At 42.6% G+C, this 15,141-nt stretch overlaps 1 protein-coding gene across 3 annotated transcripts in view; it reads right to left on the bottom strand.

The window, feature by feature from the left end:
* The window catches only part of LOC122562558 (small G protein signaling modulator 1-like), a 137,624-nt gene that overhangs the window by 74,988 nt on the left and 47,495 nt on the right, over positions 1-15,141 (bottom strand). Inside the window, exon 1 of one of the 3 annotated variants that reach the window (XM_043715490.1) lies at positions 894-981. The exons of the other annotated variants lie outside the window; for them this stretch is intronic. Coding sequence (XP_043571425.1) covers positions 894-939 — 46 coding nt within the window. The 5' untranslated portion in view covers positions 940-981. Of the gene's footprint in view, positions 1-893; positions 982-15,141 lie in introns of those variants that run through there. 3 annotated transcript variants of the gene reach the window in all.

Raw genomic sequence — 15,141 nt, 5'->3', positions numbered from 1 at the left:
ACACAGTCATCACCCCACAAGCACACAACATCCCAAATACACTATTCCACATACACACTGCCTACATCATCCCACACACCCGCAAACACAACCCACACACCCACCCCATACACTCTGACATATTCATTTAAACGTACCTTCACACACATATGTACCATCTATACCCTCACAGACACCTAGATAGGGCCTGAGACAGGTACTAATTACTGAGTCTGGGGCTCTCACCAGGGTCTTAAGAGCTCTGTCCTTGGGACTGGTTACCACTTTACACAATCACCTGCACAGCCCCACACACTCTTTCTCTCACTCATTCATCTGCGCACACTCATCCCCACATTCACACAACAACCTCACACACTTACCAGCATATACAAAGCGTCCAATACACGGCAAGGCAAAGCATCCCCCAAGTTCCCCACACACACTCACAAAACCCTCACACAATACACATCACTGCCTCTCATCGCACACTGCACAAACACTACACCATTTGCTCACTACACAGGCACACACACTTTCAGATAAATCCTCTCATGTAAAATTATTAAAACTATCCTTACAAAATCATCTATAGTTTGTAATTTTTTAAAAACTGCATGATAAACAATCCTAGCATAAACATGTGTAGAAGCTGTCCAGAGATCTCTCCACAGCCTTGAGCCAAAATTGTGCCAAAAGGTGAAGAGAACTGCAAAATGGCCATTCTAAAGGTTGACCTGAAATCAAATTTCAGCCATGAAGTTGACGATGCAGATGTTAGACTGTGCTGTCACTGAGATGGCGGCTGGCTGGAGTGTGTATTTAAGAATCCTGGAGAGGAAGAGGAAACTGAAATTCTCTCGTATATCAATATGTTTTTAATAAAGGAACAGGAGTAAGAATGGAAACACTACCTTTTGTGTTTTCTTTAAAGTTCAACCTTTGACAGGTGTACTGCATTAAGAGGTGTACTTGAATCTAGGCCACCTGGTGCAGAGGTAGGGACACTATCACTGTGCCACAAGAGCTCCAGTGACTTAGGCCTCCTTGCTCAGAAGCAGGGACACCAGCACATCAACATAAGAGGACCAGCTTCTGTTTTAGCTCCTGCATCCTTTTTGGATACAGACAACACTTCCACCTGTTACTAATCCATTGATATGTTCTCAGCGTTCATTAGCTTCCCTCACAAGGATCATCACAATGGCACCACTTTTGGACAGGTTAAGCCTCAAAGCTGAATGATCCAGGGTTGCCCATGGGGTGGGCACGAGATGGTCATTTGGAACGTCACTGTGGGCGATTCCCTCCAGGAGAGGAATCTGGTAGAGAAAAAGTGAAAGAATAAAGTCTTTAATATCTGAAAATGCCCTGGAGTTGGACACTAACCATTTAGATAAACTATCATTAAACTGCGGCACCATGAGGAGATCCAAGATGGCGGTGATCCAGTAGGTCTGCCCTGCTGGGCTCTGCCGAAAAACCAAGACAAAGTCGTGCATTTACCCTCCCTTTTTACCCATTGTGGTTTTAGACCACCTAGAACTGCTATTTATAGTTTCAGTTGTGATGCAAATCGCTGGCTTTAGACCGCTAGAACTGCTATTTATTAGTTTAAGTGCTTTTTTTGCAAAGAAACAAAAATGACGAAGGGAAAGCGACCGCGAGGATTGCAACAAGCAGGATACAACCCTGCAGTACAGGATGCAGCCGTGGCATCGGCCTCCACAAATGCTCCTGGGGACTTACCTGTGGAGCAGAGCCTGGTCTTGGAGTTTGTGAAACTCTGAGAGAAGATCGATTCAGCGATGGAGGAGACCAGCGCCAGGCTTGAATCAATCTCGGCCGTGCTGCAGAAGCATGACGAGGAGATCCAGTGTCTCAGGTGGCATATTGTGGAGGTGGAGCAGCGGGCCACGGCTTCCAAAACCACAGTGGAATCTTCAGAGGGCAGGGTCCAGGCCCTGGAATGGCAGGTACAGGCAGGTCAAGCAGATCCTGGCCTGTGCCCGAAACGTCGAATCTCCTGTTCCCTGGATGCTGCCTGACCTGCTGTGCTGTTCCAGCAATAAAGTTTCAACTTTGATCTCCAGCATCTGCAGACCTCACTTTCTCCTCAAGCAGATCAACAACCTCAGAAATTGAGGCTGTCAGAAGAATAATCTCTTGTTCAGGCTGCCAGAGCAGGAAGAGGGAGGCCAGCTGATCGGCTTTTTGGAGCAATGGTTCCCACAGTTTTTGAAGCTGGAAGTCGGGGTGGACTGGGTGCGGGTCAAGCAGGCCCACCATGTCGCAGTACGCAGGCCCGGGTTGGACCAGCTCTCCCGCCTGGTCCTAGTGCGACTCCAGCACTATAGAGACAAGCAAATGGTGCTGGAAGTTTCTAGGGCACTGGGGAAGGATCCACAGGCTCTGATATATAAAGGATCAAAAATTATGTATGTTCTTTCAAGACTTTTCTGCGACCATGATCCGTAAGAGGAAAGACTTTGATGAGGTTAAAAAGGAAGCTGAAGGACTTGAATATTCAGTTCTTTGTAAGATTTCCGGCAGTAATATATTTCAGCCATGGAGGGTCCGTTTTTAATTATGACTCATCAGAAAAGGCAAAGGACTTCCTGGACACCTTAAAATAGACTGGCTGGCTCAAATAATATGGACAATCGTGTTTGCTTTGTTTTTTTCTGTAGTTTGCCTGGTTTATCTGTTTTGTCTTTTTAATGTGTGAGAGTCTCCTTTTTTTCCTCTTTCTTTCTCTCTCCTCCCTTCTTTGTCCCCTCCTGTTATCCTTTGCTCTTTTATCATTCCCTTTGCGTTTCTCTTTCTTAGTAGTTGGGTTGAATGCACACTTTTAATTTTCTTGTTGTAAGACGTGTGTTTTTTTTGTATTTTGTTTTGTCTGGGTTTGGGGCAGCTAGAAGGAGCCATAGAGGGGTGAGTGGGTAGTATGAGCACCCCTGTGGGCAAGGGGGAAAGTCTCTTTTTTGTGTTATATGTTGGTTCATTTTAGAAGCAGTTGTTAGAAGTTTTGATTTGGTAGATTTTGTAGTTGTATTTTCAAGTTTATACAAACTGTTTACTGTTTTCACTCAGCGCACTATAAATGGGTTCTTTCTCCCGGGGGGTCACGAGCTGCTTTAAAAGGCTATGGCTAACCGCTTGTTTAAATGGTGCACCTGGAACATTAAAGGGAGTCATTCACCAACTAAGAGAAAAAAGATAGTTTCAAGCCTTAGAAAGGAAAAGGTCGATGTAGCCTTGTTGCAAGAAACACATCTAACCAATAAGAAGCACTTAAAGTTACAGCAGGGAGGGTTCAGCCGGGTGTTTTTTTAATTCTTTAATCATCCTTTTTTCTAAGGCTTGAAACTATCTTTTTTCTCTTAGTTGGTGAAGGACTCCCTTTAATGTTCCAGGTGCACCATTTAAACAAGCGGTTAGCCATAGCCTTTTAAAGCAGCTCGTGACCCCCCGAGAGAAAGAACCCATTTATAGTGCGCTGAGTGAAAACAGTAAACAGTTTGTATAAACTTGAAAATACAATTACAAAATCTACCAAATCAAAATTTCTAACAACTGCTTCTAAAATGAACCAACATATAACACAAAAAAGAGACATTCCCCCTTGCCCACAGGGGTGCTCATACTACCCACTCACACCTCTATGGCTCTTTCTAGCTGCCCCAAACCCAGACAAAACAAAATACAAAAAAAAACACGTGTCTTACAACAAGAAAATTAAAAGTGTGCATTCAACCCAACTACTAAGAAAGAGAAACGCAAAGGGAATGATAAAAGAGCAAAGGATAACAGGAGGGGAGAAAGAAGGGAGAGGAGAGAGAAAGAAAGAGGAAAAAAAGGAGACTCCCACATATTAAAAAGACAAAACAGATAGATTGTGAGACCAAATTAAGGATGAATATGGGTGGTTTCTGATCCTTAAAGTTTTAATACATGGACAGGAATATGGGATCTTGAATGTATATTACCCCGGCACACCCCTTCAAATTTTTAACAGATGTGGATAGGATGCCTAGCAGTCTCGTGGGTATATCCCCCCCAATCCAGGCAGCTGGTGGACCTGCACAAGGAACTGGGGTTGGTGGATGTGGGGAGATGGCTTCACCTGAGGATAGGGACTTCAATTTTTTTTCTTACCCACATAAGTGATATACCAGGATTGACATGTTTTTTGCCCCATTGGACTTTTTGAATTCAGTGCTGTCCTACAGAATTGGGAACATAGCCATTTCTGATCATGCGGCAGTGTACATGGAGGTTAAGGCCGGTGGCGATGGGACAGGCTCGCGGCACTGGCGCATGCATTTCCTCCTGAAGGATAGCAAGTTCATTGAGTATTTTTCACAGGAATTTAAAATTTTTTGGGACATTATTTCTGGTACGGCCAGTAATCCGTCGGTGCTCTGGGAGACTGCCAAGACCTATGCAAGAGATTTGATTATTTCTTACTCAGCAACTTGGAAGTGACAGAAAGGGGAGCAGCAGTGTATGCTTGAGACTCGGCTGAAGGCAGCCGCAACAGCATATTTTGACAGACTATCTGTAACTAAGTTGCAGTGGATTACAGCTGCCTGGGCTGCTCTAAACGATGCACTTACCCAGACAGTAAAAAGCGAGATTTCCTTTGCGAAACAGAGGTTATTTGAGTATGGTGATAAATCAAGTAGATATTTGGCAAACTTTACCAGAAAGAAGATCCCCCCCCCCCCCCCCGCCACCCCAATCTTTCACAGCCATTAGAGAGTTTGCTGGTACTATCACCTGTAATCCCAAGAAGAATAATGCAGTATTCAGGAAGTACTACTCTGAGTTGTACTGGTCAGAGGGATGTGAGGACAAATTGGCAAAGTGGAGTCCTTTTATCTGACTTTGGACCTCCCAGGTGTAACTTTAGAGCAGGCGTCTCTTTTGAATGCCCCTCTGACAATCCAAGAGATACAGGAGGTGGTGAGGCAGCTCCAGAGTGGTAAAATGTCCGGCCCAGATGGACTTAAGGAATTCATAGACATGCTGGCCAGGCCATTGTTGGATATGTACAATTATTCGTTCAGTCAGGACTGCCTCCCATCCTCTTTGAGAGAAGCAAATATTTCTCTAATTCTCAAAAGAGGGAAAGCCCTAGAGGATTGAACTTCGTATATATCGTTATTAAATGTGGACTTTAAAATTTTGTCAAAAATTGAGGCTGGAGAATGTCTTGCCCTTCATTGTAAGAGAGGACCAGACAGATTTTATTAGGGGTCGCAGGTCCTCTAGTAATATTAAGAGAGTGCATAAATGGTTCAGGTGTGCCAGCAAGGGTTGATTCCGGGCTTGGTAGTCTTCCTGGATGCAGAGAAAGCGTTTGACTGGGTGGAGTGGCCTTGGAGATGTCTTTGACAGGTGGGTGGCAGTGTTTTATAGTGACCCTAAAGCAGCAGTTCTCACTAATGGTATAAGGTCTGACAATTTTAGTATTGGCAGAGGCAGCTGACAATGGTGCCCCCTCTCACCATTGCTATTTACATTGGTGATTGAGCCGTTGGCAGAGACCATCCAGAAGGACCCCGATATAACTGCCCTGGAGGTAGGATCAGGGAGGCCTAAGACCACCCTTTATGCAAGGACGTTCTTCTCTTTCTAACTAACCTGACAATATCTGTGCCCCATTTAATGCAAGTGATTAATTTATTTGGCTCTTTCTTGGAATATAAAATCAATTTTATGAAATTGGAGGCCATGCTTGTCGGGGGTCTTACTAGAGTACCCAACCTTGGAGGTGGAATCTGATTCCCTTTCAGATGGTCACAGGGAGGTTTCTTGTATTTAGGCATTTTTATCACCCCGACCTTTGATCAATTATATAAAGCTAACTTTGTGCACTTGCTAGAGAAGATAGGACCTTCGGCGTTGGGAGGATCTTCTGATATCCTGGTTGGGTAGAATAGCTCTGGTTAAAATGAATGTTCTTTCTCGTTTATTATATCCGATTCCAATGCTCCCTTTGATGCTGTTCAGGCAGGTGCTACAGAGTTGGCTCGGCTCTTTTATCTGATGTCACTGGCAGCCTCTTATTAAGCCTGCCAAATTGCAGCTTTCGCAGGGGATGGGGTTGTGGATTTTCCAGAGTTTAAAAAAACAACTAAGTTGCCTACTATCCAATGTGGCTGATTGGGCTTGCCAGGACCTGTAGTCATCTGGATGGACATCAACGCCTCCCAGGCAAAATGTCCCCCTCATTTACCTGTTGTTCATGGACAAGATGAGGACTGTTATAGAACATTGCAGAAATCCAATTGTCCTTAACACAGCTTAAGAATGGAGAATGATGCAAGAAAGTGAGGACAATTTACATAAACTTACCCATTTACTCCCATAGTAGGATTGGTAGGATTCGGCCAGGATTGATGGATTCCAGCTGTTGGCTCTGGGAGTCCAGAGGAGTTTCCTGTTTCAGAGACTTATTTGATGGGGAGGTCATGATGTCATTCGAGCAGCTGAGCCAGAAATATGACATATCTAGCAGGAACCTCTTTCGTTACTTTCAGATTAGGGACTTTATACAGAAAAAGACTACATTAATAGTTAGTCCCTATAAGCCGGATATGGAAAGGAGAGTGCTTCGGTCCATGTGCACTCTCTTGGTCAGCACCCTCCATCAATTATTAGGAGGTAGTGTCTCGAAGGACATCGAGGGGCTGTGTAGAATTTAGGCTCAGGAATTGGGGATGAAGATCTCACCAGAGGAGTGGGAGGATATTTTGGAGAACGTAAGGAAGATTTTGATTTGCAATCGGACGCAGACTATGCAATTGAAGGTACTCCACAGGGTTTATTCAGCACCGGGATGGCTTGCGAAATTTAAGACAGGAGCATCCCCAATGTGCCCCAAATGTAAATAGATGTTGGTACTCTTACTCATTACTTGTGGTCATGCCACAAGCTTCGTAGGTATTGGGCGCTACAGCAAGTGTTTTGGAAGGGGTCTTGGGAACTGAGGTCAAGGTAGATCCAGTGTCCATCCTCTTGGGTTCGCTGAAGCTCCCCTCTTTGGATGTGCATGGAAAGAAATTGTTTAGTATTCTTTCATTTTGTGCGAGGAAGAACATTCTGATGAGCTGGGTGTCAGAAATCCCCCAGGACCCTCAGGGTGGCGTAGGTTAGTTCTGGAGCACATCCCCCTGGACTTCCTTACAAGTATGGTGCACCAGAAAATGGAACTTTTTTACAGGACGTGGCGCCACTTTTTGAATCATATACAGAGGAACCTCAATTATCCAAACGAGATGGGCGGGCACTGTTTTGTTCGGATAATTGATTATTCGGTTAATCGACTAAATGCCTTTCCTCTGGGACTTGGAGTTTTGTATTAAGTCTGCTCCCTGTTCAGGAGACTAGCAGCAGCACAGCGCACACGAGCCTTCGTCTGCCCCCCACCCCGTCCAACACTGTCCCCGGCTGCCCCACTCCCATCAGCCCCCGGGGGGGGTTGAGTCTCCAAGTAGCACGCACATACGCACGCACACATATAATTTTTCATTGCAACATTTTGACAGGTTTCACCTCTGCACTGTACAGGCCAATGTTAGATTATCTGGGGAAGGGGCGTTCAGAGTACATGCCTGTGTAGAGCTCCAGGGAAGAAGTGGGAAGAGAGAGAGGGAGTGGGAGGTCAGTCGTTTAGAGACGGTGCCTGCGCTCCCATCAGTCCAGGACTGTTCTCCGCAGCCTTTTAATCACTGTAAACAAAAGACGCGATCAGTGTTGGACTCACTTTGATGTAATGTTTCTGTCGGGACCATGAGATCTCCTTCGGATAATCTGATTTTCGGATAATTGGTATTCAGATAATCGAGGTTCCTCTGTAGACGCTGACTTATCAGCTATATTGGTTGAGGGCCTTTGTGTAGTGGTGAGGACTGTGTCTGGTGACCCAGGGCCCCCTGGGAGGAAGAAGTCTGAACAAATGCGGGTATGCCAACTGATGCTACTGGCGATGGGGAGCTTTGGTGGGATTTTGTTGAGTGTCGTAACAACATAATTTAATTTAATTTAATTTGCCTTGGTTCAGCTCGATTTAATTTAGTTTCTTACTGTTTTGATTTAGTTATTTATTGAATTGTAGTTTGTGTAGTTTTTTTTCTCTCCTAAATCGTTTGTGAAGTAGAGTAGTAGTTTACTATTATTATTTTGCAAGATGGTTCTATTATTTTGTAGTAATTATATATTTTTGTAAAAAATTCAAAACCTTTTGTTCAATAAAAATATTTATTTAAAAAAAACTGCAGCAGTATGATAACCTAATTTCCAGTTCTTTTACAAAGCTTTCATAACTGTATACAACGTTCGATTAATATTAATTATACTTATCTGTTGATGTAAATGTCGAACACCTTTACAGCAATAAGTCCCAATAACAACACTGGGAGTTTTGGTATTTTGGAGATAAACACTGGCCTGCTCCATGAAGCAATGATGGGTTTGACCATGAGCTGGCACAGCCGAAGCGCAAAGTCACCGTTCACTTGGGATTTATTTTCACGCTTCTCCAAATAATTACTGCTGCACAAGGTCAAAGATATGGAAGGAGTGGGTCAAGAGAAGAAGCTGTGAGCTCCTCTTAATGTTCAACTGGCAAAGGCAGGCCTTGGTATCGCCCAGGTAAAATGAGAGTGACTGTCCACCACAGGGCAAGGTCATGTAGACAGTAAGATCAGAAGACAGGAGCACAAGTAGGCCATCAGCCTATCTAGTCTGCCCGCCGCTCAATGAGATCATGACTGATCTAATAATGCTCAACTTCACTTTCCTTCCTTTTTTCTCAAGAACCCTCAATCCCCTTCCTAATTAAAAATGTCTCTCAGTTCTGAATATATTTTACAATCAACAGCCCTGCAGTTAAAAATTCCAGAGATTCACTACCCTCTGAAAGAAGGAATTCCTCCTCATCTCTATCCTAACTGGGCAGTCCCTTACTCTGAGATTATGCTTCCTAGTCCTAGACTCTCTCACAAGGAGAAACAACCTCTCCACACCAATTTTGTCAAGCCCTTAAGAATCTTACATGTTTTAATGAAGTCTCTTCTCATTCTTCTAAATTCCAATTAGTACATTCTACTCAACCTCTCTTCATAAGATCTTCATTCCACAGAATACTACTAGGACCTGTGGAGAGGTGATGGGAGCAGATTAGTTCAGGAGACAGGGAACATCAAAGTCTACCCCTGACAAAATAATGAAAAATAATTAATGGGGGATAGCAGAAAGAAACTTAGTGAAGTTGATTCAATGCATTGCTGTTTGGTAACACAATCTGAACTTGGTGGAAATAGACTTCCTCTTACAGATGCTTAAGCAAGTGGAATAAATTTATTTTGAAGTATTCTCAGAGACCTTAAAGTTGCAAACTGTCTTGCGTTAATTTTTAATCAAGGGAAACTGCCTCATGAAGCAGGCATCAGAATAGTGTAGCTGGCTAAGTAATGGTTTCTCCCTCCCCCTTGCCCCCACCATTGCTGAGTCCCTCTTTGATCAGGCAAATCAAATGACAGTATGTCAGAATCGACTAGTATTCCGAGGGAGAGATGTCAAAATGCCAGAGATCAAGCTCCCACAAACAGCAATATAATAATTACTGATCATCTGTTTTTTGAGATGCAGACAGAGATAAATATTGGTTGACTCAGTATGGATAACTCTCATACACTTCTTTCAAAATAATACCACAGGATTTTTATTTACACCCACCCAAGCAAGCTGGGGCCTCAGCATACCTTCTCTGCCAGAGTGGCACCCCTCAGGACCATATTGAAGCATCAAACTTGGTTTTGAGCTCACAGTCCTTTTTTTTCAATTACAGCTAACAACAAACACACTGCAAATACAATATGGAATAAGCAAAACGAGTAGTTATGTCACTTTTTATTCTCCAATTCCATCTGTGACTTGCAAATGCTTCACTGCTCCACCTCAGAAGGCAGCAGGTGGTTCCATATTCCAAAGATACCAAATGGAGTTGACTCTTTCAGTGTCCTTCCAAGAGATGATTTGGGAAAGGGGGACAAAAACAGGGACAGAGAAAACAAAATGAAAAAATAAACCAGCAATACCATCACCAGATGTCTAAATGCTTGGAACAGGAAACACTGCATTATAATCTTAGGTGGTGCAGTGGTAATGTCACTGGACTTGTAATCTTACTAATGCTCTATGGTTTGTGGGTTCAAATCCCACCACAATAGAAGGTAGAATTTTAAATTAATTAAACTATGAAGTTAGTTCCAACAACAGTGACCAAAACAACTCTTGTTATTGTTGTCAAAACCCATATGGCCTGCTTAATGCCCTTTAGGGAACGGAAACTGCTGTCTTTACCCAACCTGATCAATGTGACTCTAGACTTCTGAAATGGTTGAGTAAGCCACTCAGTTCAAGGGCAGTCAGAGGTGGGCAATAAATGTTGCCCTTTCCAACAGCACCCTCATCCATCCTCTGAAAGTATAAAGTAGAAGTACATAGAAACATAGCCTTATTCAGTCCAATAGTTTGAGGTTGATTAACCCCAGTCACTGATGCAGTTAGGACTGCTGCAGTTAGGATCAGCAGAATATGAATAACCCTTTAGGAGCTGCTTTGAAGTTATTGTCAGTAAATGTGACCATGAGGAAGAATTTTTGCCTCTCAATCAGACAATCAGAATAGTTTTTGTACAACCCCTGTCCACACCACTGGCAAGTCAAGACCATAAACATTTGGAAGGATGAGGGCAGCAGTTACATGGGAACACAACCAGCAACAAGTTCTTCTTGTGGACAAGAATATAATCAAATATATAGGGAGTGGTCATAGTACAATGACAAATACACAGTTAAAATAGCCCATTGCGAAAGTAAAGTAAACTGAATATATGTTGGAATATATGCTCAGAATGGAGCCATTGCCAGTGGAATTTTGTACCCAAAATAGAAAACCTGCAAGCTAATCTTCAATCTTTAGAACATCCACATTATTTGCCAGTAAACAGACTGTGTGGAAGGGCCTTGCTTTTCAAGGAAGATTTTAACTCAAAAGTTTAATGAAATCTATGTTACCACAGTCATCACAATTGAAGACAAGTGTCACTGCTGTGCTTCTGAGTCACAACAACTCTTGTCAAAAAAAAGGTTAGTTGGATGAGGTACCAAGTGCAGCTGTATTGTTCCCTGCGGGTGCAACATTTCTTTAAAAATAACGGACAAAGCAGTTTGAGATCCTGGCTCCCTTTAAAACCAACATTGCTGTTCTTAAGCTGAGCCTAGAAATGGAGTAAAGTACATGGGCACCTAGAGTCAGTGAATGAAGAGCTCACATCATTAACCGCTCCAGAGACTCCTTGTCTCCACAGTCACGTTAATACTCCAACAAATGAGCCTTGAGCAGCCCCGATAAACAGATTTATGAACAGAGCTGAATCAAACTAAAATGCATCCAACATTGTGGCATATATCACATTTAGAGGATGGAGCCTGTTCCGGAAGCATCCATTCCACAACTGGTGAAAGCACCATTCCCTAACTGATTCATTTCTCATTTCCACAAAGGCAAGACATAGTGGACACTGGAAATCAGAGAATCACACAACAATGACAGCACCTAACGCCATTTAGTCTGTCATGTCTGTGGTTGGGTGGTTGTTCCAGAAAGTACCAGTGTTCCTTTTAAATCATTCCTCTTGCATTAGTGCTGCATTGCCCTAATCTGCCCTCCCTCCATATTCCTTAATCCTTTTATCCACAAGAGCTGCATCTACCTCTTTTTTGAAAACACTTATGGCTTGGCCTCAATTATGTTCTGTGGCAGAGAATTCCACAGGCTCTCCAATGTCTGGGTGAAGAGATTTTCCCTCACCCAAGTCCTAAAAGGCTCACTTCTTATCTTAAACTATGAGCCCTGGTTCTGGATTCCCCCTACAAACAGGAATATCTTTCCTGCATCTAATCTATCTGGTCCTGTATTATAGGTTTCTATGAAATCCCCCCTCATTCTTCTAAACACCAGTGAATACAATCCTGACTGACTCAATCTCTCCCCATATGTCAGTGCTCCATCACAGGAATCACTTTGCTGCACTTCCTCTACAGCAAGAACATCCTTCCTCAGATAGGGAGACCAAAACTGCACAGAATATTCCAGGTGTGGCCTCATCAATGCCCTGTATAATTGCAGCAAGTCTTCCTTACTCCTATACTCGAATCTTCTTGCTATGAAAGCTAACATAGCAGACTTGCTGCACCTGTACGCTTACTTTCAGTGAGGAGGACGACCGGGTCTTGTTGAACATTCCCTTTCTCTCAATTGACAGCCATTCAGATAATAATCTGCTTTCCTATTTTTGCTATCGAAGTGGATAATCTCACACTTATTCACATTATACTGTATTTGCCCACATGCTTAATCTTTCCAACTCACACTACAACATCTCTGCATCCTCCTCACAGCTCACCCTTCCACCCAGCTTTGTGTCATCTGCACATTTAATTCCCACATCTAAATCATTTATATAATGAATAGCTGGAGTCCTATTACGAATCCCTGCAGTACCCCACTAGTCACGCCCTTCCATTCAGAAAAGGACCCATTTATTTCTACTCTTTGTTTCTGTAAACCATTCAGCCCATCCAATCTGCCTCACCTTTCAGTGAGATCATGGCTGATCTGATAATCCCCAACTCCATTTTCCAGCCTTTGCCTGATACCCCTAATTCTCTTACTGATTAGAAAGCTATTTATCTCAGTCTTAAATATACTGAATGACCCAGCCTCAAAAACAGCCCTCCGCAGTAAAGAATTCCACAGACTTAGAACACTTTGAAAGATGAAATTCCTCCTCATCTCTTTCTTCAACAGTTATTTCGGGTAAAGAATAATTTTATTGAACAAATTCCTTCTAACTTCATATTTGTTTGAGTTTAAACCCTAATCACTAAATCAAGAAAAATAAACTTTCAATGTATAGTCCCTCAATCCTTTCAATTTACCCCTCAGTTTCCCATTAGTCATTCCAATCCAATGAATATAGCCTGAGCCCATTTTCAGGCTCCTGATTATAATTCCACATCTCTTGTCTGACGTGATTTTGTGAATTAATATTGCACTGTTCTAGATGCTTTCTTTTCTCCAAAACCAATTCAATATCACCACTCTGTTCGAGTCATCTAAGATCTGCTCTGAACATTTATGTTTTTCAATTAAGATTTTCTAAAAAAACTCACCCCGCTTTTAAACAGATGTGTCAGTAGTCCAGGAACAGAGTGTCTAAACCCTGATTTGACCTTTGCCCCCTGTTGGATTTTTTTTACCTGAGGTGGCAATGCTTATAATACCTCTCATAATATAACAAGATGTGGGAATGTAGTATTGAAAGATCTAATTGAAAATGTAGCACAGCTCAGAATCAAGAAATCCCTACAGTGTGTAATCAGGCCCTTTGGCCCAATAAGTCCACACTGACCCTCCAAAGAGTAATGCACCCAGACCCATTCCCCTACACTATTATTCTACATTTACCCCTGACTAATATTCCTAACCTACACAACCCTGAACACTCTGGGCAATTTAGCACGGCCAATTCACCTAACCTGCACATCTTTGGACTGTGGTGTGATATTAAAGAGTTACCTTGCTCTGCTGACTTGCAGGAAATTGGATGTCCCAAGGCTAGGGTGGGATGCCTCTGACTTACAGATAGATGGGGGAGGGAGTGATTGGTAGTGATTGGGGATTGTCTTGTGAGCATTAGTAAGTATGATGTAAAGATTCTGTATAAAGGAAGAACTACTTTGTTCAGAGAGCTTCCCTGAACACGCCTTGCAAACATGGCAGATGTTCAAGGTTTCTCCAAAGCTTCCATTGTACTGCGCTTAATAAAGTTTGCTTGTTCACAGAAGTTGGCGTGTTGCAGTTGCATCAAGTGTGTAAGAATCTCAGGAAAAAAAGAACTCAACATTTGGTGGCAGCGGTGGGATTCCAACATTCATGGAGCTTCTAGGTGGAATGAATAAGTGATTGTTTGAGTGCCGTTTGCATGAGATAGATGGGCCCACAAAGTAAGATTTACCTTGATTTCTGTCCTTTACCTACCACTCAGTTGACCCCTTGTTCCCAAAACTCTGTGGTGACGGATTCTCTGAGGCAACTTATGCACTTGCACGCCAACGAGTTCACTTTCAGAATCATAGGTTACTAGGAATTCAGAGGTTAACGTTCCCCGGTAAAAGGAGGATAAAGCCCCCTGGAAAAGGAAGTTAATGTGCTCTGGGAAAAGGGAGGTTAAAGTCTCCTGGGAAAAAGAGGTTGGAGTCTTCTTGTGGTGAGGTTTGAGGCTCCTGAACATAGAGTGTAAGATAAAAAAAAAACTGGTGTCTGTCTCTGTCACCCTGTCTTAGACCAGTAGTTAAGAGGGGAAATCCCCAAAGGTCAGGACCCTGAAGTGGGTGTGGAGACCACAGACACGAGATTGAGGCTTTGGAACATAGAGTGTAAGATAAAAAATAGATAGAGGATATTTACTTTGCCCTGCCTTAGACCAATTATTAAGAAGGTAAATCCCCACGTGAAGGTCAGGACCACGAAGTGGGTGTGGACACTAAAAGATACTGGGCTAGTATATAGAGATGTTAGGAAGTTGAGACTTTAAAAGTAGGACAAGCATTCCCACTACAGTCTTTTATTTGCATAAGTCTAGTCAGAACTCTTGATGAGTTTTGTAATCGTAGTTTAAACAATAAACTATTGATATCTGACAGTAGATAGGAAATTCATATGGAAAAGGTTGATGATTATGACATAATGGGTCAATCAAGACCCAGATTTGTTACTGAAATATTAAGTGATACCTCTTTGCTGGTTTAAGTTTTAGTTGTGTATGGTCAAAATTTGAAGACGCTTATAACACCAGTCAAATTTGCAAGAAAATATCATCTCCTATTATGCAGAGCCATTTACATGACCATTGCCTTGCCATTCACAGCAATTTACATTGTCATCTCCTACTATTTACATTTTCATCCCCTATTCAGAAATCAGTAAGAACACTACAGTTGGAATTTGACTACTTCCCTATAGTTACAAAAAAAATTGCAACAGATTTGACCATGAAGGGATGATTTACATTATATAGTTTCT

The sequence above is a fragment of the Chiloscyllium plagiosum genome, chromosome 25 (genome assembly GCF_004010195.1).
Source record: "Chiloscyllium plagiosum isolate BGI_BamShark_2017 chromosome 25, ASM401019v2, whole genome shotgun sequence".
Taxonomy (NCBI): Eukaryota; Metazoa; Chordata; class Chondrichthyes; order Orectolobiformes; family Hemiscylliidae; genus Chiloscyllium; species Chiloscyllium plagiosum.
Note: the sequence above shows the minus strand (reverse complement) of the source record. Positions and strands in the feature narration are given on the sequence as shown.